The sequence below is a fragment of the Phascolarctos cinereus genome, unplaced genomic scaffold (assembly GCF_003287225.1).
Source record: "Phascolarctos cinereus isolate Bilbo 61053 unplaced genomic scaffold, phaCin_HiC Scaffold_726;HRSCAF=1367, whole genome shotgun sequence".
NCBI lineage: Eukaryota > Metazoa > Chordata > Mammalia > Diprotodontia > Phascolarctidae > Phascolarctos > Phascolarctos cinereus.
Window position 1 is genome coordinate 398,471,815 of NW_027556098.1, and position 26,946 is coordinate 398,498,760.

A 26,946-nucleotide genomic window follows, 5' to 3' on the forward strand; every position below is an offset into this window, starting at 1 on the left:
CCCACCTCCATACTCTTACACAAATGATCCTCCCCACTCCATGTCTGGAAGGCCCTCCTTATTCACTTCTGCTTCCTTTAAAACCCAGGCCAGATGACACATCCTGTATGAGGCCTTTCCAGCCCCATCTTGATCTTTACTTCTTAAAATTACTTTGTGCACAATCTGTGCTTATTTACCTGTGCAGATGTTGTCATCTCACTGCCTAGAATGCAAGTCTTTTGAAGGAAGGAGTTGTTTCATTGTGTCTTTGTATTCCAAGTGACAAGCACATAGTAGGTGTTTAACACATGTTGGTTGAATTGAATGAAATCAAACTGATCTCAACATCAAGAAATAAGTAGGTGGCACAGTGGATAGAGTACTTGGCTTGGAGTCAGGAAGATCTGAGTTCAAATCTGGCCTCTAATGCTTCCTAGCTGACTGACCCTGGACAAGTCATTAACTTGATCTGTTTCATATTCATCATTTATAAAGTGATAGTAATAGTAACACAACCTCAAAAAGTGGTCATAAGGACCGAATGAAATAACATGTAAAGCATTTAGTAAGCCTTAAAATACAATCTAAATGCTCATCATTATTTTTATTAATGAATTGAATGAAATTGGACTGAATAAAAGCAATTTCTGGCTCAACTTTTCTATACCACATCAGGCTTCTTGTGGACAGAATTAAATTAGATTTGAAAATGCTGAGGGAAGGAGGAACTTGGGAAGCCAGGAGAGTTAAGAGAGGCCTCCAGGGTGGTAATGGATAATAAATTAGGCCTTTGTTGGGGCCCTAATAAAGCAGCTAGCAGAATGGCCCCTGGAATCTGTCACAGCAACTGTGTAAGAACATTACTGACACAGTAACACAAGTAACACAAGAGATGCCAGGGTGGGCTAGGTCTTCTAATGTAGATATTCCATCAACATTTTCAGGGATTCTGGAATGCAGTGTCATAAAAACAAACAATATTTTCTCATCTCCAATAATTGGCTCCCTAAAGAATCCTAGAGTTCCCTAAGCCACCCATACCTCAGCAGGAGACACAGCTTTCTCAGTGGTTGGTTGTTTCAACTTCTCTCTTTCCAGAAGAGAAGAGAAAAAAAAAGTGATAGGAAAGTAGATTGTGAGGTGTGACTTTTTAGTAATATTACTGCAGTTGCCTGAATGGGCTTCCTCCTAAGTGGTAAGAGATTGCTTTCATAGTTGACCAGAAAGCAACAGTTTTATTTCAGAGTCCTAGACTACTTGTGCTTTAAGGAATTTCCTCTGTACTATATACAGGAACCAAGCTCCAGATACGGGTGAGGAGAAGGCAGAGAAATTGGGGCTTAGGTTTGGGGGAATTCACAAAGGCCTCCCATTTTTTAAAAATGGTGGGAAATGGAAGAGAAAAACTGTTCCCCTACATCACCAAAATCAGTGAATCTCAGAGCTAGAACATACCCTACCTCAGTGGTTAGTTAGCCCTTGCATAAAGAAGGCCAGTTAGCAGCAACTCATTAGAGAGCCAAGCCATTCCACTTTTGGTCAACACTAATCGTTAGGAAGTTTATTTGTTTGTTTGTTTTCTGTGAAATGGAGTCTAAGTTTGCCTCTCTGCACTTTCCCCCATTACTCCTGGTTCTGCCCTCTGGGGCCAATCAGAACAAGGCATGATATCCAGTCAAACACTTGAAGACAGCTATCATGTGCCCCCTGAGTCTCTTCTTTTCCAGGTTCAATTTCCTAAATAGTTGCAAAAAAGCCATCTCAGGGGAAGGGAATGAGAATGAGATCTTACAGCCTTTAGATATTTCTGGGTATAGTAACAACATTTCTTCTCCTTATACATAGAGTAGAAAGAGACAGGAACTGGAGCCAGAGGACATGGACTTGGCTATTTATGGAATGTATGAGCTCAAGTAATAAAATTCATCAAACTTTTATTAAACATCTATAAGGTACAATGTCTTAACATAGATGGCCATGATATAAAAACAAAAATTCAATATAGCCTCTCCTCTCTAGGAAATCTGCCTTTTATTGAGGAACACAACCCACATCCAGAGAAGTTAATGTGAGATCTTTGGCGAGAGTGACAACATTAACTACTGAGGGGTGGGGATATCAATTAGCCAAAGTCCTTTCCCTCTCCAAGCCTCCATTTCCTCATCTATAAAATAAGGATGGTTGGGCATACATAGGGTCCCTTCCTGCTCTGTATCCTGTGATCCTGTGAACATTTCTTTGTTGTTCCAATTGAAGTCCAGTCAGGGGGGCAATTTCCTCCTCATGCTGTCAAAGGTAAGTTAAATTATTAAGATTCTGAGAGTCAAAGGGACTTAGAGCCTTGGGGGAGAGGGGAGCTGATAATCTAGTTGACCTGGGCTTTCTCTAATAGCTTTGGTTATTTCAAAGTGCCATTGCTGACCTCATCATTGATCTGCTAGAGGGAGATTAGTGCCTTTACTCCCCAATTCTGAGTGCCTCCTCACCCTGGCTAGAGAATATCATTAATTTGCTCTCTGCTTCATGTTTCATTTTTAGATTTTTTTAGCTTAAAGAATACTTGAGGCCTAGAGGATGGAGACAGAAAACTGTGTCAGGTTGGCTCTCTTCAAGTTTTCAAAGGTTGTCACAGGAAGATAGATGTGACTTATTCTGACAGGCAGACTTTGATGGTACATGAAGAATAACTTCCTGATACTCAAGGCTATCTCAAAGGTGGATGGGATGGTGTGAGATTCAGTGCATTCCCACTCACTAAAAGGCATCGGAGACTGAATGACCACTCCTTGGAGAAAGAATTCGTTTTAAGGAATAGGTTGCATTTGATTGCCATGGGGTCCCTTCTCCTGCCAAGAGGCTGTGAGTTGCAGAAAGAGTTATTACCCCATTCCCCATGCCAAAAAAAAAGCAGAGTAACCTGGCCACAATGTGAAAGAAATGCTGAGTGAGTCCTCTAAGAATCTCCTCTCCATGTCACACACACACACACACACACACACACACACACACACACACACACCTTTCGCTATCAGTGTTGGTGTTGTCTGTTCTATCCAGGAAGATAGCATTTAGTGCTATTCTCTTTTTCTCTGTCTCTTTTCCATATGTATCTGTGTCTTTCTTTCTCTCTCTTTCTCTATGTCTGTCTCTGTGTCTTCTGTCTCTCTTGTCTTTTTCTGTGTCTGTCTCTGTCTCTCTGTGTCTTTCTCTCTTTCTATCTCTGTCTCTTTGTATGTCTTCTCTCTGTCTCTGTTTCTCTGTCTCTCTCTATCTGTCTCTTTGTCTCTGTCTCTCTGTCTCTGTCTCTGTGTCTCTCTCTTTGTCTCTGTCTCTCTGTCTGTCTCTCTCTCTCTCTCTCTCTCTCTCTCTCTCTCTCTCTGTCCCTGTGTCTCTGTCTCTTTGTCTCTCTCTCTCTCTGTCCCTGTGTCTCTGTCTCTTTGTCTCTCTCTCTCTCTGTCTCTCTCTCTCTCTCTCTCTCTCTCTCTCTCTTAGAATATTATCTGGTACCCAAACTGACAGGTTACTATGTATAGCCTTCTTTTTCTTAATGCCTTGCATTTTCGAATACAGCTGTGCTATAACATCACATTTTGCCAGTAGATATCACATGGCCTCTCCTAGCCTGAAAATTCCTTTATTGTAAGGCACTAGAGTCTACAAAATTAACCAGTGTTTTTTTTTTAAAATCAATGCTACAAATTCAAAGTGTTATAAATGGAGTTATTTAAAATGTGTGCTGAGAACTCAAAGATTTTGTTTCTTAACTTAAACAGACCTACCAAAAGACTCATATCACAAACATAAACTTCTAATTTCTATCCAGTAGAAGTGGCATCCTTCATATATTACTCTTTTCAAATGACATTTTATTGCTTTCATCAAGCTTCAAAATAATGTAAATTCTCTGGGAGGAGATTGATAAGCATTCTAAAGAATTTGCACTAACCATCCACACAGAAAAAACAAAGTGGATGAACAATTCCTATTTTCCAGATTATGGACAACCTACAGAAATCATCCATCAGGATAGAATGATTGATTGACAGATATATGGATGGATAAATATATAGATAAATGATCAAATGAGATAATATATGGAGAGTAATTTGTAAACCTTAGAATGTTATATATAGTTGTTATTAACATTAATGATAACATGAATAGAGTTCAAGAAACAGAAAAGATAGAGATGATATAGATATAGACATGGAGAGAAATAGAGAGATATAGAGTTAATAGAGATAAATCTTAGGCATTACAAGTAAACAATTAGTTTTGTCTAGAATTAGATAGGATATTAGGCCTTGTCACCTTCATAAAATTACAAAGCTCCTTTGATGACCCCAAACTTCTCCTAGAAAGAAATGTCCAGTTTTCAAATAGCAACATGTAATTGGTGTAATATGGCTATGAATTACAGAATATGATAGTCTCCAAAGATTTAAATATTAGTAGCACTCAGAGGGCAATAAGAAGCTCGAGGTATGGGTGATCAGGCTAGAACATGGAACAAACCAAGACCTTCAAAGACGATTGAGGTTGAATGAGGTCACCAGGGATATCTCGACTGTATACTTCATAATATCAGGACAAAGTGAGGAGGGCTACAAGACTGCTGAGGCTTATGGGAAGACATAGATAAGAGTGTCACAGGAAGGACGGGCATAGGGATTTTGCAATGTGTTTAGTTGGAGGAAATTTGCAAATTGGTGAGATCACAGATCCATTGGAATATTTGAGGAGAGGCTGCCATATAGGATCAGCTAGGACACACTGAGAATTTGGCACTGTCATTACCAGTGATGGATGAATTGCTCATATTAAGGGATTTTCTTACATATCAGTCTCTGTTATGAGAATGGCCAAGATCAGATTGCCTTACCAGCTCGATGGCATTTATAGAAAACTCTGCATAAAAGAGGCAGGGCTTCTCCCTACAGATCTTCAAAAAACAATGCATATTAGCAAACTTGAAAAAGAATGATCACTTCTCTTAAAGCTACTTATGAGTGCCAGTTCTTTGATTGTAGAACTATTGACATATTGAAGCAAAGATTTCCCTCAATAAATGGCATTTCTCTTTTTTTTTTCTTTTTGCTTGGGGGTTTTCATTTAGAAGTTTGATTTATAGCTGAAATGTGAGCATTCAAGTATTCTTAAGGCAGTGAGATTCAATGAAAAGAATTGGGGATTTGAAATCAGAAGAGTTCTAGACTCAAATCCTGCTATGAACACCTGTGTGTTCATGGGGCTGTGTGAATCTAACCAACTCAATGAGCTTCAGTTTGCTCATCTAGAATCCTGGGGTTCTCTCTCTTGGTCAGACTCCGACTATCTTTTGTTCAGCACTGGAGAGCACAGTATAGGAAGAACATTGATAAACTGGAATATGACCAAAGGAAGGAAGCCAATATAATGAGAAAAAATGGATTCTATATTTTACCATGAATGGCTAAAAGGACTGGGGATGTTTAGCCTAGAGAGGACAAGGCTTATCTATCATTAGGTACTCTAGGGTACTGCTGTGTAAAGAGTAATTAGACTTGATCTGCTTTACCTCAAAGGGAAGAATTAGAACCATTAGGCAAATGGGAAGCATAGTATGTGGTGAATAGAACGTCAAACTTGAAATTAAGAAGAGCTGGGTTTAATTTCTACCTCATATGTCCATCAGGGTCATCTTGAGAGTCAACTAATATATGTAAAGAGCTTTGAAAACTTTAAACTATGTAGCTGACGTAGCTTAAAACTAAGCTACATAAACATGAACCATTATTAAATTGTGAGAGGAAGATTAGAGCTAGATATAAGAAGGCTTTCCTCAAAGAAAGCTTTTCAAGCAAAGTGAAATGAGTTGCCTTATGAGAGTGTGAGTTCCCCATCCCTGAAATTATTTATGCAAACATTAGATGATCATTTGTTGATGATGATTGAGGTAGGATACTTGTTTAGGAACAAGTCAGACATTTTTGAGGTTTCCTCTGACTCTGAGATTCTTTGACATTTGATGGGAATAAATGTAAACTGTTACATTTGGGTTCAAACAATCAATCTCAAAAATATAAGATGGGGAATCTTTGGCTACATCGTAGTCAATTTGAAAATAACCCTGGATGTTTAATGGGCTTTGAGCTCAGGAGGCACCTAGTATGTGTGTGGCTACTAAGAAAGTTAATTAATCTTAGGCTGGGCTAAGAAAGACCTAGTGTCTAGGACTAGGAAGATAATAGATAGTCCCATTGTTCTCTGCCTTAGGCAGACTAAATCTGGAATATTCTGTTCAGTTCTGAATAATCTATTTTAAGATGGACATTGACAAAGTAGAGAATACCCTGAGAAACAAAGCCAGACTAGAGAAGGAACTTGAGTTTGTGCTATACGTGTACTAATTAAAAAAAAAAATTGAGATGTTTAACTGGCAGAAGGGTTCAAGCAAACAGGAAAGTTATTTTGAAGTATATAAAGGACTCTTATATGGGAGAGAAATTAAACTTTGCCTGGTTGGCCCCAAAAGACATAACTAAAAACAATGAAGCAAATTTAGCATTGATAAAAATAACTTCCTAACAATTAAAACTCCAAAAGTGGAATGGGCTGCATCAGAAAGTAATAGGAGCTCCCTCCCTTGAGGTCTTCAAGGAGAGCCTGGGTGTGTTGTAGATGGGATCCTTGTCCTTTTGGGGATTGGGATCAATGGCTTCTGAGGTCCCTTCTGAATCTGAGACTACAAGATTCTGAGATTAATAATTACTCTCTAAAATGGTATTTGCTTTCCACTAAATATTCATGTGGCATATACTATTCTGTGTTGTGAGTAGATCATAGTAACATAAAGGTTGGAAAGAACCTCAGAAATCATTTGGTCTAGCCCTCCATTTTTGTAAATGAGGAAGACATACCCAGGCTTATTCACATTCACATTGTTCATAAGCAGAAGAAGCAGGATGCAAACCTAGGACCTCTCACACTGAATCTAGTTTTTTTTTCCATTATATCATTCTACTTCCATCTTCTCTCCCCCATTATACTATGAACTTGAAAACAAGGGTCAGTTGTATTTATATGTATAACCATGGTCAATAGCATAGGGTGTTCATACCTGGTAGGCTTGTAACCAATATTTGTACAAAGGATGAAAAATGGAAAGGATGGAGGGAGGGGAGTAGAGAGAAAGAAGGAAGGAAGGAGGTAGGGAAGAAAGAAAGAAGGGAGAGAAGAAAGAAGAAAGGAAGAAAGGAAGAAAGAGTGGATGGATGAATTTGGAGGTGACTTGGCCACAGAAACTATCAAAGACTATTTACTAAAAGTTACAGAAGGTTTGTGACCTGTAATGTCTAAGAAATATCCTATAGCACTGGAGGGGGAAAAAGTATATTAAATCATATCACAGAAAGAGGCATGGTGGATTTAAGTAGACTGATTATGTGTGTGTGTGTGTGTGTGTGTGTGTGTGTGTGTGTGTGTGTGTGTAGGAGATAGAAAGAGAGAAAGAGAGAGAGGGAGAGAAAGAGAGTAAACAATGACCTGCAAATAAGAAGAGGCATAAAAGACACTATGGATGGGAAAAGAGGAGGGCTAATCATGTGGTATAGTGGGAGAAGTATCTGATTTGGAGTCAGAGGATCAAAGTTCAAGTTTCAGCTCTCCCACTTCTTTCTTGTGTGACTTTGTACAAGTCATTTAACCTAGAATCAGATCCAGAGCAAGTAAGGATCACAGAGTCTATCTGGTTTGATCTCTTCATTTTACAGATAAGAAACTGAGGCCCAAGGAAGTGGAATGATGTGCCCCAATGCTTCATAAGTAAGAAGTGTCACATACAGGGCTTGAACCTTGTTATGATTTCAGAGTCAGTGCTCTTTCCACTCTATCATTATAAGGGTCAAAAAGGAAAGAAGAGGGGAAAAGGTCATACCTCAGCACGATCTCATTTGCTAGGAAATCCTGGTAAGCTTAAAATCAGTGCTGTCTAGGGTAAAAGTGTATAAACTAAGAGCAAAGGAAATACTGAGTTTAAAACCTCTCCTGGACCCAGATTAAATCAGCATTTTACAGAGGGAGCTCAGTCGAGTGGAGCCTAAACAGAAAGGAAGCTGAAAAGCAAGCTCCCCAACTCCCTAGGACTCCAGGCAATAAAAAAGGAAGCAGAAGGCTAGAGCACATGATTTCTTAAATACGCCAGCCACCTCTGGGCAGGTTTTCCTGTGGCTAATGAAGCAGCTTCAGCTTATCAACAATGGGTAAGATTTGCTAGTTTCAGGAAAATTTAAATGTTAAACCATTAAAACCCACAGATAAAGGCTGGCCCTCTGGCTATTCAAAGTCCGCAGGGACTCTTGAGAAGAGGAATAGGGAGCCTTAGTGAAACTTGAGGCTGAGAGACTTCACTGTGCCTCCTTCCCCTTTCCTCCTTGTTCTAATTAAGGCTGAGCCTGCTCCCTTCCTGCCCTGCTGCTGAGTCCCATCGCTACAAGACAGTTAGGCAGCTGCTTCCTTCCTCCCTGGCACTGGGTGAAGTGAGTGTTCTCAGTGGTTCATCTGTAAAGGGCTTTGGGGACTCAGCTCCGAAGAACCGGCAGGGCATTTATATTGTGTTGCAGCTAGAGAATATACTGGAGAGAAGGGAGAAGTGACTAAGGCAGCCTGTCCTTCCCAGTAACTATTAGACCTGTTGTGGAGGATACATCACCATATGTGGTCACTGGTGCCCTGCTGGGGCCTCTAGAGCTGATTCTCTTAGGGGCCAGGAAAATTTGATTCACCAGTTTCCTCTCTTGTCAAAAAGATATTTGAATTTGGTGGGGTTTTTGTTTGTTTGTTTGTTTTCCACACACATCCAGCAAGGTTTTAAAAAGGCAGCATAGTAAAATGGATGAAGTGCTGGAACTGATGTTCAAACCCTGTCTTCTGACTCTTACTGTGGGACCTTAGCCAGGTTACCTAACCTCTCTGATCCTCAAGCAATTCTTTAAAAGATGAACTAAGTTATTGATGGAGGCTTCAATAACCAGTCAAGGAAGAAGCATTTATTAAGAGAATGATATGTGACTGGTACTATGCTATGCACTGGGATGCAATGATGAAAAGACAAGCAGAGGGGAGGGGAAAGAGAAGGAGAGCTTCCAGACATAAAGGAATTTACATTCTATAGCAAGAGTGCACATGCACACAGTAAGGCCAACAGCCCCTCTCTTTGTTTTAATAACAACTAGCATTTACATGGTATTTGAAAAATGTAGAGTTTCTCATTAGGTCCTCACAACAACCTTGGTAGCTAGGTACTATCATTATCCCTGTGTTACAGATGAAGAAACTGTGTCAGACAGAAGTGACTTTCCCAGTGTCACTGAGCCAGTAAACGTGTGAGGCAGAATTGGAACTCACATCTTCCTGACTCTATGTCCAGGACTCTTAGTAACTGCATCACCTGAGGCCCAGAGTTATTAAGTGACTTGTCCACAATAAAGTTGGAATTAGAACCCAGTCCTTTGGCCCTCAAATATAGTGCTCTCCACCCCGCCCCAGGTTTAATTGGATTGCTTCATTTGACCAGCAGCAATTCTTTTGCAGCCATGCCATTTTTTGTCTAATTGGCATTAAAGAAGATGAAACCCTCTCGAGCCAGACTTCAAACACAAAAAATCTAGATCAAAGATATATTTGGCTTTCAGTGCTAATCTTTACATCAGTTTGGTCTCTGCTGACTTGTTACCCTTTGAAGAAAATTTAGCAACTACTTATTTTAAACAGATGACTGTTCTCTAACCCCAAACATGGTACAGAAGCTTAGCAGATGGCCGGCCACTGGATATAGACAATTTTGTATTTGCCCACAGGATGATATAGGGTATAATTTTTATTGACATGGTTGAGATACAATATACCCCTTATTTTCCCCAAAATATAGTCTGAAGACATCTTGTAACCTCTAATCCATAAGCCATGGCAAGTGACATTACTGAACCCCAGGTCAGTGTTGCTTGATATGAAAATACATGAAGCCTGCTCCACCACCATCCCAAATACCAACAGCCAGGGTGGAGAGAGAGAGAAAGAGAGAGAGAGAGAGAATCTAAAAGACCTTCAGAGCTTTGAATGGAGCTTTGTCCTTTATTGAATCCACCTAATAAAAGACAGATGATAAGAAAAGCTCTAGAAGGAATTTCACTCTTTTTCATCTCTTGAGAAAATGATATATCTCCCTTGCCTAGCAACAATTTCCCAGGTGGAGCCCAGGAAGGAGGATTGGGGCCGCAAGGAGGGAAAGAAATGGGAACCAGCTTTAGTTGCTGCATAAAAGTGAGCTTTATCCAAGGAGGATTGTCCACTGGTAAATAGTATTACCTGTAGCACTAGATGGATTGTGGTTGTGATCAATTTCCCCTCCAGCAGCATCAGAAACAGCTAGGATGGGAGACAGCCTGGATTTACTGGGATGAGGATATTTATGGAAGGAACACTTGATTCAAAGACTAAAAGTCAAGCTTTACAATGCCAGCTGCTATCTAGGTTTGTGGAGAATAGTGGTGATGCCCAGAACTCAATCATTTCTAGTTTTGTCATTACAGGAACCTCCAAACCAGTGTTCCCACCCACAGGTTATCCAAAGGTTTTATTTTTCTCCACAGAAATTCCCCTGGGGAAAGGATACTTATTCTGGGATGGAAATTAAGCATCCATCAGAAAAGTATCTGGACATATTGGGGGAATATAGCCAGTTCCCATTCTAAAATAAAGGTGTTAGGCTGAAAGATTAGGTCTAGAATAAGATCTATGCGATTTACCTGTTCAAGGATATTTGTTCAATTGTCTGGCATCTAAAGCTAAAGATTCCCTTCACAAATAGGAGCAAAGGCCCAGAAGAGCTCCTAAGTCCCTGGATAAGCTCCCTACCCCAAACTGAGTAAACAAATAAAGAGCATTCCAAATCAAATTAAGACTCACCAAGCAGTTCTGGAGAGGTTGCTTGATTAGAATTGGTGGGAAGTTTCTAGAGGTTTTGTTTTGTTTTGTTTTGTTTTGTTTTTAATGGCAGTAAAACAGCTTAGCTCTGAAAAGATTCAATCCTCAAGCCGCCTCTTTCGCCTTTTCTCCCTCCTCCTTTCCTCCCCTCTTCTCCCTCCTCCCCTTCCTCCCTTTCCTCCTCCTCCTCCTTCAGGATCTTTCCTATGCTTATGCTTCAGCTCATAGGTCACAAACCAACTAATCCCATCAACTCCTCAAACTGCTCTATCCTAGAAACTGGAGCCAAACAGTACAGGGAGAGCTGAGCCATCCATCAGAGACATCAGTTCATTATCTCTCTCCATGCTTTGCTGACTCTATCTTGACCACCACTTGGGCTGGGGGTGGGTGGGTTTACAATATTATCCTGGTGAGCAGAGGCATTGCTCCAAAAAAGGGGGTTAAAAAAATCTTAGCTAGCTAACCACAAACCCATTTCATCTGTAAAAATGCCTCTTGTGACCTTGACACACAATAGATTCCCAGTTAGTATTTAAATAGGCACATATGTCTATTGCAAACCTTGGTTCACTGAAAGATGATGGGAAAATGGCATTTATATTATCTCAGGATGTCAGCATTCAGGCAAGCTGAAACCCATCCTTGGATTCAACAACAATCCCTTAGATGAAACTGGGAAGAAAATATGTCCTTTCTGAAAGCCTTAGAGATGTTCTCAAAAACGATGCCAAAGTCCCATTCTCTAAAGTAAAACCCCCAATTTTCTCACTTAGCATGTACATTAGAAGTGTTGTTTCAAAACAAATAGACCCACCCAACATCCGAATGAATTACATGTCCCTCTACACACACACACACACACACACACACACACACACACACACACACACACACACACACACACACACACATACACACACACACACCACCACCACCACCACCACCACCACACCAGCTTTCTTTTCTCCTTGTAAAAATGCAGAGGTACATTGATCTAGCAGTTTAACAATCCTAAATAGAACTTCACTCCAAAGAACTTCCCAAGTGTAAGCAAAAATGCATGGATTACTGGCTAGGGGAATGTCAATCAGAAAAGACAAAATGGGAATGAGATGAAGGTTGGATAATCAGCTTCTTTCCCCAGATCCAGAACCTCTGGGACTTGGGGAGAGACCTCAGCCATTACGAGATAGAAAGTATAGCAACATCTAACAAAATAAACCATGAATTAGGATACTGTTTGATAATGAGGACAGAGGAAACAAGTAACTCCAGTGTGTCTCCTGCCCTGGACCAGCCCTCCCCAATGTCTGCCTCCTTATCTAGCAGCTCGCAGCAGTATTGATTCCTCTTCCAGCCAATACTCAATCCAATCGGCTTCATTATTTAACTCTTAGAAACCCAAGTGAGCGAATGAAATTCCTGCTTCAACCAGACCCCTGGGAGGGGCACTAGGCAGAGGAATGAGAAAAAAGGGAAGCTTCATATATATATACATATATATACATATATATATATATATATATATATATATGTGTGTGTGTGTATATATATATGTATATATATATATATATATATATATAATATATATATACAATTGTCATTATTATTATGGACATGATGGCATTTAAATAAATTCCGGGGGGGGGGGAGCCTGGATCTTCGAAAATGAAAAGAGCAGCTTGAATATCCTAGGAATTACCCCAACCCCTTTCTTTCCATTTTCTCAAAATCTCGCCCCAAATCAGAGTCTACCGTGGGTACAGTCCCCCTGCCCCCCACCCCGCTACCAGTTTGGTTTGGGCGGAGTGGGGGGAGGGAAGGACAGGGCAGTGTTTCCATCTCAGCATCCTTCCTCCTCGTGGTTTTTCTCCCCAAAGCGGGAGTGCAGTGCATCCCAGTGGACAAACCGCGGAAGGACAAGTTGGCTTGCATGCCTATGCCTCAGCCTCCGCCTCCGCCCCCGCCCTCCTCAGCCAGGGTTCGCACTCTCTCAGCCTGGCACAGAGGCGCGCGCCGGGCTCCGCACCGACGGGTTCCGAGGGCTGCCGGCTGCGGCCGCGTCCCTAGGCCCTACCCTTGGTGCTAGATGAGACTTGGCCTTTCCGGACCTGAGCCCTCCCCCACTGCGAGTGTCTAACACAGGAGAGCCGGACGCAGGCGGCTAGCCTTGCCACTGGGGTATATAGCACAAAGTTTGCCACGGAAGCAGAAACCAGCCGTGGCTCTGCTCGTAGGCAGCGGGGTCCTCCGCGCCCTGGCTAACTCCAGCGATCTCAGCGGAGGTCCCTGCCCTCACCTCCGCGGGTGTCCACGCAGGTGGATAAGTGGCTTGGGAATCACACGCCACTGCATGCCCGGCCCCTGCTTTCCCCTGCCCTATTCGTCTCCGGGGGATTGCATACACGTCTTACAGTGCTCACTCCTCTGCCTGATGGGTTCCGGGGGCCCACAGCTATGCGCACCCATGTGACCTAGGGCGGCTCCATGCCTCTGCTCCGAGTAAGGCTGGGCTACGAAAGGGTCCCCTGCTTAGGGTCTGGGGGCCGCCTAGGCAAGCGCTTGGTGGTCTGGTGTTGAATTTAGTAACTCCTTCCGGAGTGCGCTCCGGAGAGCTGGGAGCCCTGGCTTCTCAGCCCAGCTTGTTCCATCCCCCAGATCCCAGGGGCCGCGGGTAAGTGACCCTCCGGTAGGTGACACCGGACTAGCAGGAGAGGAGCCTGGCTGGGGCGGCCGGCCAGGACACTGCGCTGCCGACTGAGGGAGAATCGGGAGCTGCTACCTCAAGGGCTCTAGTTCGTCCTCGCCTCTGGCCGAGCCTGAGAGAGCAGCGAGTCCCCTAAGAACGGGGCTCAGATCTTCAGTGATCTGCTTTCCCCTCCTCCCCGTTTGGTGTGACATTAGGCAAGAAGCCCCCGGCGGACACTAGGAAGAAAGAAGGAAGACAGCAGAGCGATCTTCTGCCTAGTCTTTATGGATCGTTAATTAAAGTCCTGCCCAAGATCTCCCAAACGGACGCGCGCGCACACACCACACACACACACACACACACACACACACACACACACACAACACACACACACACACACACACACACACACCGGACTTCTCACCTGATTCCTAAGAGCTGTTTAATCCACATGGTCACGTTTCACAGAACCGAGCCTCAGACCTTCATCTCCCCGTCCATCGGCGCCTCCCGCCCCCCCACCCCCAGCACCCCGACCCGACTCGCTGCGAGTGTCCGCGCCCGCCGCGGTCCGTCTGGCGGCTCCGCTCCCTCGTCTAGCTCCCTGGGCTGCCGGGAGGTAGGATCAGAGAGTCGCCGCGCAGTGCTCCATCCCAGTCCTGGGCGCGTCTCAGCTGTTGGGAAGCCTAGACCAGGCAGAAGCGCCTATAAATGAAGACATAGCTGCATAGATTAGTTGGGGGCGAGAAAAGGGGTTTCTCTTCTCAAAACCACCACATTCCCTTCCCCGAAACGGTCCTGGGTTTGTCTGGGGGTTGTTTTTGGTTCTTTCAGTAGCTGACTGGAGAATGGGGAGGAGGTTCGGAGAGGCGAGGGAGACCCCACGTCCCTGAATCTATTTTAGCTCCGAAGTGGTCTCTAGGAGAGTCTGTAGTTTCTGAGGCGCCCACGGATCTTTCCTCCAAAGGAAAAGGAAAAAAAAAAAGAGGAAAGAGGGAGGGAGGGAAAAGGAGAAAAGGCAGCGGTCGGGAGAGATCTGCGTTTTGTTGTTCTGGGTTTCAGCCTGAGCCCCACGTAGAGAAGAGAGAGATGCGTGGCGGAGGGCGGAAGAAAGGACAAGAAGAGCTGGCTCCGGGAGTTCGCAGCTTTTCCTAAGGGGTGGGATCCCTCTCCCCTGGACCTAGGGAGTCTGCCAAGGCTGGGGAGCCCGATGCGCCTGCAAAAGTGGACGAAGAGAAGGACTTTGCTCGCGGACTGGTGAACAGTCGAGTTCGAGTCCGAGTGGAAGAGGGGAAAGAGGGGTTTGCAGACTGCAGAGTCCGCCCGTCGGGTAGAGGAGGCAGGTTTCCCAGCACCGCTCCAAGGGGCTCAAGTTTCCCGGTCTGTCCGAGGGTGAGCTCTCCACAGTCTAAGGCTGTGGGGAGGCTGGGAAGGAGGCGGGGAGAGGGAGGTGCGCTCCGAGCTGAAGTTGCGTTGCGAGAGGAAGGAGGAGAGCCGGGAGCGGGGAGGGGGAGGGGGGCTTTTCCCCAGAGAAAGGAGCGGAGATTCCCGGGGCTCTGAGCGGCTCGGGCAGCGTCAGCCCCAGTGAGCCGCCCTAGCCTCTCTTCCTCCTTTTCTCCGCCTTTTGCTCTTTCTGGATCCAACCTCCTCCTACCTCCCCCAAGCAGGTCCCAACTCCGCCTGCTCCAACCCAGTCTCGCGTCACTCGACCTTCCCCCGCCCCCTTGACAGGAGGCTGAGACCCCTGCCCGGCTCTTGGTCCCCACCCTCTCTTCTGTCCTCCTGGACCCTGGGGAACAGGGTTATTTGCATCGTCCGAGCGCTCCTGCCAGACGGGTCCCCCTCCCGCCCCCTTCCTCATTCCTGTCCTCGTTCCCCCACGTCCCCACCTTGGGCACTGCTTTGGAGATACGGAAGATTCCGATTGGACCGTCTGGCTCCGCCGGATGGTGTTGCCACGGTAACCGGATGGAACGTGGAAGAGCTTGAGGTTCCGACCCGGTTCCCGGGCGGGCAGTGGACTAAACAGGCGACACAGGGATGTTGATGTGTTTGGGGAAGGTGAGGTTAAGGGGGTCTTCAGGATAACAGAGGAGACAGGGCCAGGGAAAAGTTTCCTTTACCCAGAACAGGGCATCCCCTAGTAGGATCCCATACACAGCCGGCTGAGGAAGGAAGGTGTTATCTCTTTCTTAGCTTTTTTTGTCTTTGGGGTCTCTTGCCAGGCCCTATACCTATCCTCAACCAAATACTCCAGAGGATGGAGCCCGACGCCCTCCACAAGCCCCATGATCCCCAGCCACCACCCTGGAGTGCTCTGAATTAGCATTCAGCTAAGGGCCCTCAAAGTCGAGGATTTCAACTGTACTAGATAGATGGATAGATAGAGAGGCAGATAGATAGATAGATAGATAGATAGATAGATAGATAGATAGATAGATAGACAGACAGACAGACAGATTCCAGTGGTTCTTAGTCTCCAACTCCTTATAGGCCACCACTCCTTTGTCTTTGCCTTGTCCTGAAGCATGAACTATCCTTTGCTCACAAATCAGTTAAAAAAGAGGAGAGAGGTGTGACTGGGAATGATAGTGCTTTTGTTGAGAAAGACATGACATACACAGCAAAACCCCCAGTGGCAGGTTTGCTGAGTCCTGGTTCCACCCTCTGATGCTTTGTACAACCTTGGATAAGTTCCTTGTCTCAATTTCTTTCACCTCCACTCTTTGTCTGAAATGAACACAAATCCAAGCCTCTGGCTGTTTGCAAAGACATCTTTGAGACCACTGTAATGCCAGGTAATAAGTGATCATCTCATGATGATTTATTCCCTCTTACCAGGAAGGTTTTGCATTGTTATAGGGTTGCCATTAACTTGGGGACTATGGGAGTGAGACTGGTTCAAGTGCTTGGCCCACCCCACACTTAGAAGGACTGAACAAATACATGAGTTGAAACATCTAAAACCCAAATCTAAGGCAAGTCCCTAGCTGGCAACAATACCCTTTACTCACATGGCAGGGGCAGGGGCTGCCTTTGGAAATAGCAAGTATGTGCTATAAATAACAGGTAATTGGAAAATATAGGAATACAATGAAATCCCTTTCCCCTCCTTGAATCCTTGTGTGGTAGAGTGGAAACTGTCAGACTGGAGAGATCTGGGTCTGAGCCACAAATCCTGCCTTGAGTGAGCCATGGCAAGTCAATTTAGCTTCTGAGCCTCAGTTTCTTCATCTGTAAAATAGGTATAATAATAACTGTAGTACCTGTTTCACGTGGTTGTTGTGAGACTAAAATGGGATAATGTGGATTACAGCACTTTCTAAACCTCAAAAAAATTATACGACTGTCAGCTATTATTATGAAACAGAGCTGCAAAAAAAGAAAAAGAAAATAAGGGAGGGGGGTGGAATCTGGATCTGAAGGCAAAAAGAGACTCTGCAAACAGCTATTGCCATAGAAAAAAGGACTTTCCTAGCATGAGAAGGGCTCATGGTCATACTGCTATGCACTGTGTTTTGCAAACCTTAAAGTGCTATATAAATACTAGCTGTTTTAGTCCACCTCCAGACTCAATTCCCCAGTTCCTCCCACCAAGCCATCTTCATCAAAACATAAAAATATAACCAATAGGGATGGGTCCCTACTGCCAAATCTGATCCCCTTTCCACCCAATATCCTCATGTTAGCTCTGCAGGAAAGGCCCTCTTTTCTTCATCTCAACAGGAAGTGGGGAGTGGTGGATAGGTCATTAGATTTAGATCCAGGAAGATATGAGTTCAAATTGAATTTCAGTTACTTTGCTAGCTGGCTGATCCTGGGAAATTATTTAACCTCTTTGCCTCAACTACCTAAGATCTATAAGATTCAGGTTGTGGGGGTGGGGTATCTAGGATCCCATACAGCTCCAAATCTACGACATTCCTATTTTTCTTTGGCTGTTTCATGTTCTTTTTAGAGATAACTATTTTAAAAGTCGATCCAAATCCCAAATGATCCACCATCTTGTAATTTTTCTCCCAAGAAAATAAATTTGTCTTTAAGAAGACAGTTTATTTGCAAGATCAAGTTTGCATTTTGCAAACAACAGAAGGTGTTAGAGTTGTTATTGTTTTCTAGAATGAACATACTGACCCAAGGAGTTGGCTGGTAGGGTGTGGCATAATTCAGTTATTCTTCCCTACTGTAATAGATGAGTGAGAGAGGTGGTAATATTTTCCCCTTTTGGCATCTGGGTCTTCACTGAGCTCTTCCACAGGTGACCTTGATGCACAGCTGCAAACCCCAGCCGAGTGCATGAAGAAGCTCTAGTTTAAATGGCATTTTGAGGAATAGGCAAAACTACAGGCTGGCTTTGCAAGCAACCCGAGTGACTCATGTGACATCCATTGCAACAGTTGTAATACACAGAGGAAACACTCGATGCTTCCACTACCCATCAGAGAACTTGCTCGTTAACAACAAAAAGGGATTGGTCTCTTCTGCTACCAGGGACTGCCTGTGTTCTGTCATGGGATAAGTGGATAGAGAGAGCCACCTTCTTTGAGAATAGGCAAGCAACTAGTTTGTGCATCTGTGGTCCCAGGGCACCCCTTGGGCGAGACAGGGCTAAACCTAGAAGGTACACCCCTGGAGACTGGTAGAAGGCAGGGTATATTGACTTAGAATTTCTGTTCTATTTATTACCCCACCAGTATGGCAAATTTGTGTTTATGAGCGCAAAGAGCTCTGTTTCTGACAGCTGAGCAACTGATCACATGACCGCAGGCTAGCAGAAAGTGCCCAGGGCCTAGAGGATGACAGTAAACTTCTCAAGGCTGCCCTAGCCACTGGTTTTGGCCAAACACACAAGGCTTTACCAGGGCCTAGCATTCTTCTTGGAAAATAACAACTCTCATTTCTATAATTCTCTATTGCTTATGAAATTCCTTCTTCACAGGAACCTCCAAAATGGATACCATAAATACTATTGGCCTCATTTTGTAGATGAGGGAACTGAGATTTAACAAAGATGAAGTGACATCAATGAAAGTTTCAAAATGGGAATGCCAACTTAGGTCATCACTCAATCTTCTTTCTCATATATCCCTAATCCTAAGAAGGAAGAACGTGGTTAATACCAAGAATCTGCCCTGGGTAGACATTCTATTCAGTGCCTTTCCTTATGGGGCTTCATGAGGCAACTTTTCTTGAGGTCAGAAGGTTTGGGTTTTAGTTCCTTCAGAAATGTGCCCTGTATGGTTTAGGTATTTAGTAAATGCCTTTGATTAAAAGGAATGAAATTTTAATTTAGCATTTGGTATTCAAAAAATTGGGGCAGAGTGGATACTGCATTAGAAATCACAAGGTCATTCCTTCATTCAGTTCAATAGATATTTTAACTATTTACTGTGCATGAAACCGTATGTTGGGCTCGGTTGTGGAATACAAAAACAAATAAGGTATGGATCTTTGCCCTCAATGAGCTAACAGTTTGAGAGTGGAGAAATGAAGCCTGCAAGTAATTAAAATATACTGTATTATTAGGGGCAGCTAGGTGTCACAGTGGATAGAGGGTCAGGCCTGGAGTCAGGCTGTGTGAGCCTGGGCAAGTCACCTGACCCTGTTTGCCTCAGTTTCTTCATCAGTCAGATGAGCTGGAAAAGGAAATGGCAAACCACTCCAGTATCTTTGCCAAGAGAACCCCAAATGGAGTCATGAAGAGTCAGATTTGACTGAAAAACAACTGAACAATAACAATGGCCCCACCGACAATCCTGCTTTATAAGGATAATGCTCTTTAAGTCTGGAAAGGCTCAACTTCACATGTCTTGCATGGGTGATGATGTCATCATGATAATTATTAGAAGAGAGGCAATATTGCCTAGTGGATAGGGTGGGCCTCAAAGCCAGGAAGACTTAGCTTTAAGTCTCACACATACTGCCTAGGTGACCTAATGTTTCAGTGTTTAAATAGAGAGGGATCTGCTTGCGGCATATTGACTTAGAAAATCACAAAGTAAAATGTTATTTATTTTGTTAAATATTCCCCAATTACATTTTAATTTTATACTTCTGTTCTAGACAACTCTCTAAAGACTCAAAAGAAAAGGTATCAAAGAAATGGTCCTCATTCACTAGATTAAAATGTAATTGGCAAATATTTAACAAAATAAGTAAAAATATAATACAGCATAGATAATATTACATTTTAAAACTAAATCAATATGTGGCCTGCAGGGATCCTTATGCATAGATTTGTGGCCCCTGTTTCTATATGAATTTGACAACACTATTCTATGGTGGCTGTATTGACTGGGAGAGGGAAGCTCTTCACCAAAAACTCTCCTAGATGTAGGGAACCTGTGACCTCCAGGCCACATATGGTCCTTTAGGTCCTCAAGTGCAGCCCTTTGACTGAATCCAAACTTCACTGAACAAATCCTCTTAATGAAAGGATTTGTTCTGTTAAACTTGGACTCAGTCAAAAGGCTGCACCTAAGGACCTAGAAGACCACGTGTGGCCTCAGCACCAAAGGTCCCTGCCCCTTCATACAGATGAAATTCTAGGCCTGGTACCTACCCCTACATATTGAAAAACCATTTATTGGAAGTTTTAGAAGTTTGAGGGAACATACAAACCACTGAAATTATGGATTCCCTCAAGTGTTAGCATATAATAACTAAAAGTAGAGGAAAGAAATGGGCTGGGCTTAAGTCAGCTGCAACATATATTGCCAACAATGACTTGCCCATAAGATGTGATAAGAAAGACACCATGGAAGATGGCTAAGAGTGGAAAAAGAGGTAGGGAAATCCTATGGGTGTTGTTTAATAGTGACAGTCATGTCATTGATGATCTTATTTGAGGTTTTTTTTTTACAAATATACTGGAGTGGCTTGCCATTTCCTTCTCCAGCCCATTTTAGAGATGAGGAAACTGAGGCAAGCAGGTTAAGTGGCTTGTCCAGGGTCATCCAGCTAGGAAGCATCTGAGGCCAATTTGAACTCAGGAAGATGAGTCTTCACATCCAGCATAGTGGCTAGCCACCGTGCCACCTACCTTCCCTCTATAGTGTAGCAGGAAAAGTGTTTGAATTTGGAGTCATAGGAATACCTTTCAAATCTCAGCTCTTCCACACATTTCCTAAGTAACCTTGGGTAAGTCACTCTCCCTAGAAACATAGATGTAAAGCCAGAAAGTGTTACATCCTCATGAAGTCATCTAGTTTTTCTTCTTTGCTTTACACACTAGGTAGCTAAGGCCTAAGGACATTCAGCTTCTTCCCCAAGGTCACACAAGTTATCAGCTGAAGTAGAGTTGAACCTAGCTTCTCAGAATCCAGAGTCTGTGTTCTTTCTACCATGTATCACAGGCCTTGGTTCAGAGCTCTTCGCTCTGACTCTGTGGTCCTATATGGTGAGAGTGAAGAATTATGGGCCTGTAATCCACATATTGCATTCAGACTCACAAAGTAGTAAAAGAAACAGAGGGATGCTAGCATGGAGTGGTGTAGAGAATCAGAAATTCAAATTTCAGGTGTGTTATTTAGTGCCTCCGGGACCTTCTGGGATCCTCAGTTTTCTCACCTGTAAAATGGGGGAATTGGAATCGGTTCATTCCAGGATTCTTTGGAGCTCTAAATATGGGAGCCTGTGAGCCTCTAGATCGATGGTTGGAGACTCTGTATGTACCTTGTGTGAGAGCATGTCTAAGAGCCACAGAGGAAGTGAAGGAGGGGGTGAGTTTTCATCCACACTAATGGGATTAGTTTTTGATGGATAATGCTTGCTTGATTAGGATTGATAAGCCATCAAATGAGCAAAGATAATTCAGCATGGTGTAATGAAAAAAGTACTGGCCTTGGAGTTAAGAACATTTGGGTATTGAATCCTCTGTATGTATGTACCTGAGCCTCAGTTTTCACATCTGTAAAATTGATTGGTCTGGATGACCTCTTAGGTACAATCCAGATCTTATAAGTCTAACTACATAGTTGTTCTAATAAAGGTAACAATGAGTGCTACAAGAATTCAAAAGTAAAAGCTGTAAAAGTATCATGCAGGCTGGGCATTGAAGGAAGAATGGGATCTGGACAGCTGGTGGTAAGGGAGGAGGAGAAGAAATAGAATGCACAAAACCATGGAAAAAGATGCAGATCTTCTAGGCTGCCCATACTTGGCCAAGAACCCACTCTTTAACATACCTGACATGTCATCTTTGTACCATTTTCTTGATGACCTGATCCAGCTAGGGGATATCACCATCCTCACATGGAAGAAGTGAAGAATCATGATATCAATTCTATGATATCAATGGGATCTTGTTCATCCCAGCACTTCCCTGGTTTTGTTAATCCCCCAAAGTAACGCCTTTCTGCCGACTAAGTTCCTTTTGATTGTCTGGAAGGAGGGACTTTGTTCTTTTCTGCTGGGTGGTTTTCATCCTGCACTTTCTCTCTCAGTACATATTGGTTCTGCTGTCGTTTGAGCTGGGGCTAAGGTGTATGTACGTGGTGATTGGACCTATGCCAAATCAGAAACCCCCAAAGGAAGTCCGGTAGCAGCAAGAGCCGAGTGAAAACACACAGTACTTGGAAAACTACCCAAACACAAGATGAACAGGTGTACCTAAAAAGGAACCAGGCTCATCTGGAATTCTGCCCTGTAGGAGTCTACCCATGTGACATTACTCCCATGCAGTCTTTCCCTACTCCCACTGCCACCTCCCCAACACAAGCACATATTACCACCCACTTGGATGACTACAATAGCCTCCTTACATAATAACAATGAGCTAACAATAGCCCTCTTCTTCTTTCCAAACCATCTTTCATACCCTTCCAGTATAATCTTTCCCATATATAGTCTTTATCGAGCCCCTCCTCTGCTCAAAAAATCTTCATTGGCTCCCTACTACCTATCAAAGTTCGAACTCATTTACCTCCCATTTCATATCCTTCATAACATGACACTATCCTATCTTTCTAGCCTCATAACATATGATGCAACCCCAATGTGTTCAAAATGAACTTGACAACTCTACCTCCTGAATACTTCATCTACCCTCCTTGCCTTTGTATAATATTTTCCCACATTCCTAGACAGTTTTGCCTCATATTCTGGCGTAATGAGTAGAGTACTGGACTTGGAGGCAGGAAGACTTGGTTTTGAATCTTGCCTCTCATATTTACCAAGAGTGTCATTTTGGGCAAGTCATATCAATTCCATTTCCTCATCTGTAAAATAGATGTAATATTGTTCTACTACCTTACTCACAGGGTTGTAGTAAGGCTCAAAAAGGTAATTAGTCAGTGAGTCCATAAACACTTATTAAGAACATACTCTGGGTCAGGAAATGTGCTAAGTCCTGGGGATACTAAGAAAGGCAATAGACAGTCTCTCCTATCATAGGACATCATAGTCTAATGAGGAAGACAATCTTCAAGCAACGATGTGCAAGAAGGTATATGAAGAATAAAATGAAAATAATCAGCAGAGGAATGGTACTCACACTAAGCCAAATTAGGAAAGGATTATTCCAAAAGGTGGGATTTTAGTTAGAACTTGAAGGAAGCCAGTGCATACTGTGTGTAAAAAAAAAAAATGAAAAATATTAACATTATACAAACATCCATTTGTATTTTTTTAAATAATCCACCCATCTTTCAACATATGACTCAAAGGGTCACTTGAAGCTTTCCCTCCTATAGCTTGCCAGTAATAACCTTTCTCTTCAGACCTGCAGCTTGTTCTGTATCCTCATATGCACTGACCATGGAATACTGTTTACTAGAATTATCTATGGGATTGTTTCATCCTCTACGAGATGGCAAACTCCACAAGGGCAGGTACTGAGTCTTAGTCATCAGTTATGGCATTTATTACACCCTGTATGTGCCAAGCACTATAATAGGTGCTGGGAACACAGAGACAAAAAGAAGGTGGTCTGTAACCTCAAGGATCTTACATTCACTCAGGGTAAACCTCATGTTAAGCATATATCTCATGTTATTTAGTCATTTTTCAGACCTATCTGACTCTTTGTGACCCCTTTTGGGATTTTCTTGGCAAAGATACTGAAGGGGTTTTCTATTTCCTTCTCCGTCTCATTTTACAGATGGGGAAACTGAGACATAGAGGGTTAAATGACTTGCCGAGGGTCACACAGCTAGGAAGTGTCTGAAGCCAAATTTGAATTGAGCTCTTCTTGAGTCTAGATGGCATACTCTATACAGTGATACAGAATATATGCAAATGGTGTGTGATGTGGGTGGGTGAATAAGGGTCCTAGATGGGGGTGGAGGGAGGCTCAGGGAAAGCCTCACGAATGTAGCATTTAAAATAAGCATTAAAGGAAGCCAAAGATTCTAAGAGGTGCAGTCAAGAATGGGGACAGTCTGTGCCAAAACCTGAAGACAGAAATTAGAATGCTGCATGCCTGCCACTGGGACTAGAATGTATGCTACATGATGGAAAGGCATCTGAATAAACAGAAGGTTAGTCTGGAGCCAGATTATAAAGAGATTAATCATCAAACTATGGAGACTATCTTTGAGGAAATAGGTGACTCATGGAGCCTTTTGAATAGCAGAGTGGCACAGCCAGATTTGTGCTTTAGAAATATCCCTTTGGTAGTCATGGAGAGGATGGATTAAGTTAGGGGAGCCAGAGGCAAGGGAGAGAACAAGCATTTATATAGCACCTACTATGCTTAAGCACTGGGCGAGTGCTTTATAAATATCTCATTTGGTTCTTACAACAACCCAGGCATATGGGTGCTATTATTATCCTCATTTTATAGGTGAGAAAACTGAGGCAGACAGAGGTTAAGTGACTTACCCAGGGCCACACAACTAGTAATTGGATTTGAATATAACTGGTAAGCTTGATTTGAACTCAGTTCTTTCTGACTCCAGGACCAACCCTGTTACCTGCACCACTTAGCTGACCCGGGGGAGATGTCTGAGCCAAGGCTCCAAATTAGAAAGTCATTGCAATATTTCAGGTAAGATGCGATGAGCTTCTGGACCAAGGGAGCCACTGTGTGTGATGAGAAAAGGGATGTATTGAAGAGATGACCATGGAGTTAGCATCAACAAGATGTGGGGTGAGTGAGAATGAAGGACTGAGGACATCCTTGAAGTTGCAAAGAAAGGTGTCTCCAAAGATGATGAACCAAGAAAACATTGTACACAGTAACAGCAATATTGGTTTGTTTGTTTGTAAGGCAACTGGGGTTAAGTGACTTGCCCAGGGTCACACAGCTAGTAATTGTCAAGCATCTGAGGTCATATTTGAACTCAGGTCCTCCTGACTGCAGGGCTAGTGCTCTATCCACTGTGCCACCTAGCTGCCCTAGCAACATTGTTTTAAGAAAAACTGAGTGAATAAGTCATTTTGACTCTTATAAGTACCCAAATTGTCAATAAAGGACATATGAAGAAAGATGTTATCTGCATCCAGAGAAAGAAATGATAAATAGAAGTATGAATCGAATAATTATATATATAATATGCCTATTTGTGTTTAATAGTAGTCATCTCTAGGGTGGGGAGGAGGGAATAAAAAAAGCAATTTACATGATAACTTTATTATGTATTTAAAAGGAATAGCAAGTTGTACATAATAGATTTGCAGTTTCATGTGTGATCATGTTTTTTTAAATGATATTACATTATGCAAATGCTTGTTTTATTCCATAAATTAAAAATAAAATAAATTTTTTAAAAAGATGATGTGCTCTTAGAAGAAAAAGGGAAGATAAAGAACAAGGGGGCTCAATGATCTCTGTCTTGAACATGTGTTTGATATGTTTAAGGGATATATAGTGGGATAAGTCTAATTAGCAGGTGGAGATATGTGGCTGGAGGTCAGGAAAAGGACTGGGCCTGGATAGATAGATGTTGAATCATCTCTGTAGAGATGATCATTGAACTAATGGAAGCTGATATGATTACCCTGAGAGAGTGAATGAACAGACAAGGAAAGAGGGCCCAGGACAGTGGGGCTTGGGACAGCTAAAGTTAGGGAGTGGGATGTGGATGATGAACCAGCAAAGAGACTGAGAAGAAGCAATCAGACATTTAAGAGGAAAACCAAGAGAATGGTGTGCTCAGAATCCAGGGGAGGAGGGAAAATCCAGGAGAAGAGGACAGTCAATCATCCTCATATACCGCAAAGAGGTCAAGAAGGTTAAAGACTGAAGAAAGCTCATAGGGATTTGTCAATTGAAAAGATCACTGATAACTTTGGAGAGAGCAATTTCTTCCAAGTTAGGAGAATGGGAGGCAGATTGCAAGGAGGAGAGGACTGGAAATACAGGCAAGGAATGCATAGACAGCTTTGTTTTTTTTCCTGGACCTTGGACCATGAAAGAAAAGATAGATAGAAAATAGAAGCTTTAAGGGATGGTAAGGTTAAATGATTTCTCACTTATTTGCTTTCTAAGCATGAGGGAAACCTAGACATTTTTGCTGCCCACCCGACAGAATCCAGTAAATAAAGAAAGCTTGTGTCTCTCCTGCCTCTTAGTTGTATGGCCCACGGTAGGTATTTAAGAAATTAATAATAAATCAATGAATTTTAAGCAAATGAATGCATATGAATTAGGACTTAGGAACTTTGTTTTTGTTGTTATTACAGACTTGTGATTTCATTGGTGTTTCTCCCTGTGTAGAAAACTCCTCTTCCGATACAGATGTGAAACTTCCTGTTTTAGAGAGTTGTCGGTGGGCATTGAAGAGTTGTGACTTGACAAAGATTTCACAGTCAGTATGTGTCAAAAGGAGGAGCAACAGTGATGTCTTCCCGTGGTTTGTTTTCCATTCACTGAGCTATGATGCCTCTCTGTAATGACACACAGCTACTACACTAACCATGAATCAAGTCTTCCCAAGTAGCATATAAGAATTGTAGGATCACTTTCCCATGGCGCTCAGCCTTGGTCAGACGGCACCCAGTGCACATCATTGTGAAGTCCCTCCCTGATTTAGCAGATGTTTCCAATTTTTAGTTTCCAGTTGGACTTTCAAGGAAACTAGCAAGATTGGAGACACGTTCCTAAATCTCAGTCCTAGGGAACTCTTGAAATTGAGTGATTGTCTGATAATGCAACAAGTGTTCCCTCGATAAGATCCAAAGAGTGCTTGAGTCAGAGACTGGGAAGTGATCACAAGATATGCTCTCAGACAAGAATTCTCTTTTTTCCAAATTCGTCATGGACTAGAAGAGCTACAGACCTCAAAGGGACCTACAGGATTTCAGTGGATCATGGAATCTTAGATTTAGAGGTAGGAAAGACCTTAAAGCCACCATCTCCAGACTCCTCA

At 42.9% G+C, this 26,946-nt stretch overlaps 1 protein-coding gene across 2 annotated transcripts in view; it reads right to left on the reverse strand.

The window, feature by feature from the left end:
- Positions 1–14,142, reverse strand: part of AJAP1 (adherens junctions associated protein 1) — a 270,071-nt gene extending 255,929 nt beyond the window's left edge. For both annotated transcript variants that reach the window (XR_002322171.2, XM_020975313.2), the window contains exon 1: positions 14,061–14,142. Coding sequence is in view for 1 of the 2 variants with exons in the window: in XM_020975313.2 (XP_020830972.1) it covers positions 14,061–14,089 (29 nt within the window). In the remaining variant the exon portion in view is untranslated. The remainder of the gene's footprint in view (positions 1–14,060) is intronic.
- Positions 14,143–26,946: the final 12,804 nt, after the last annotated feature.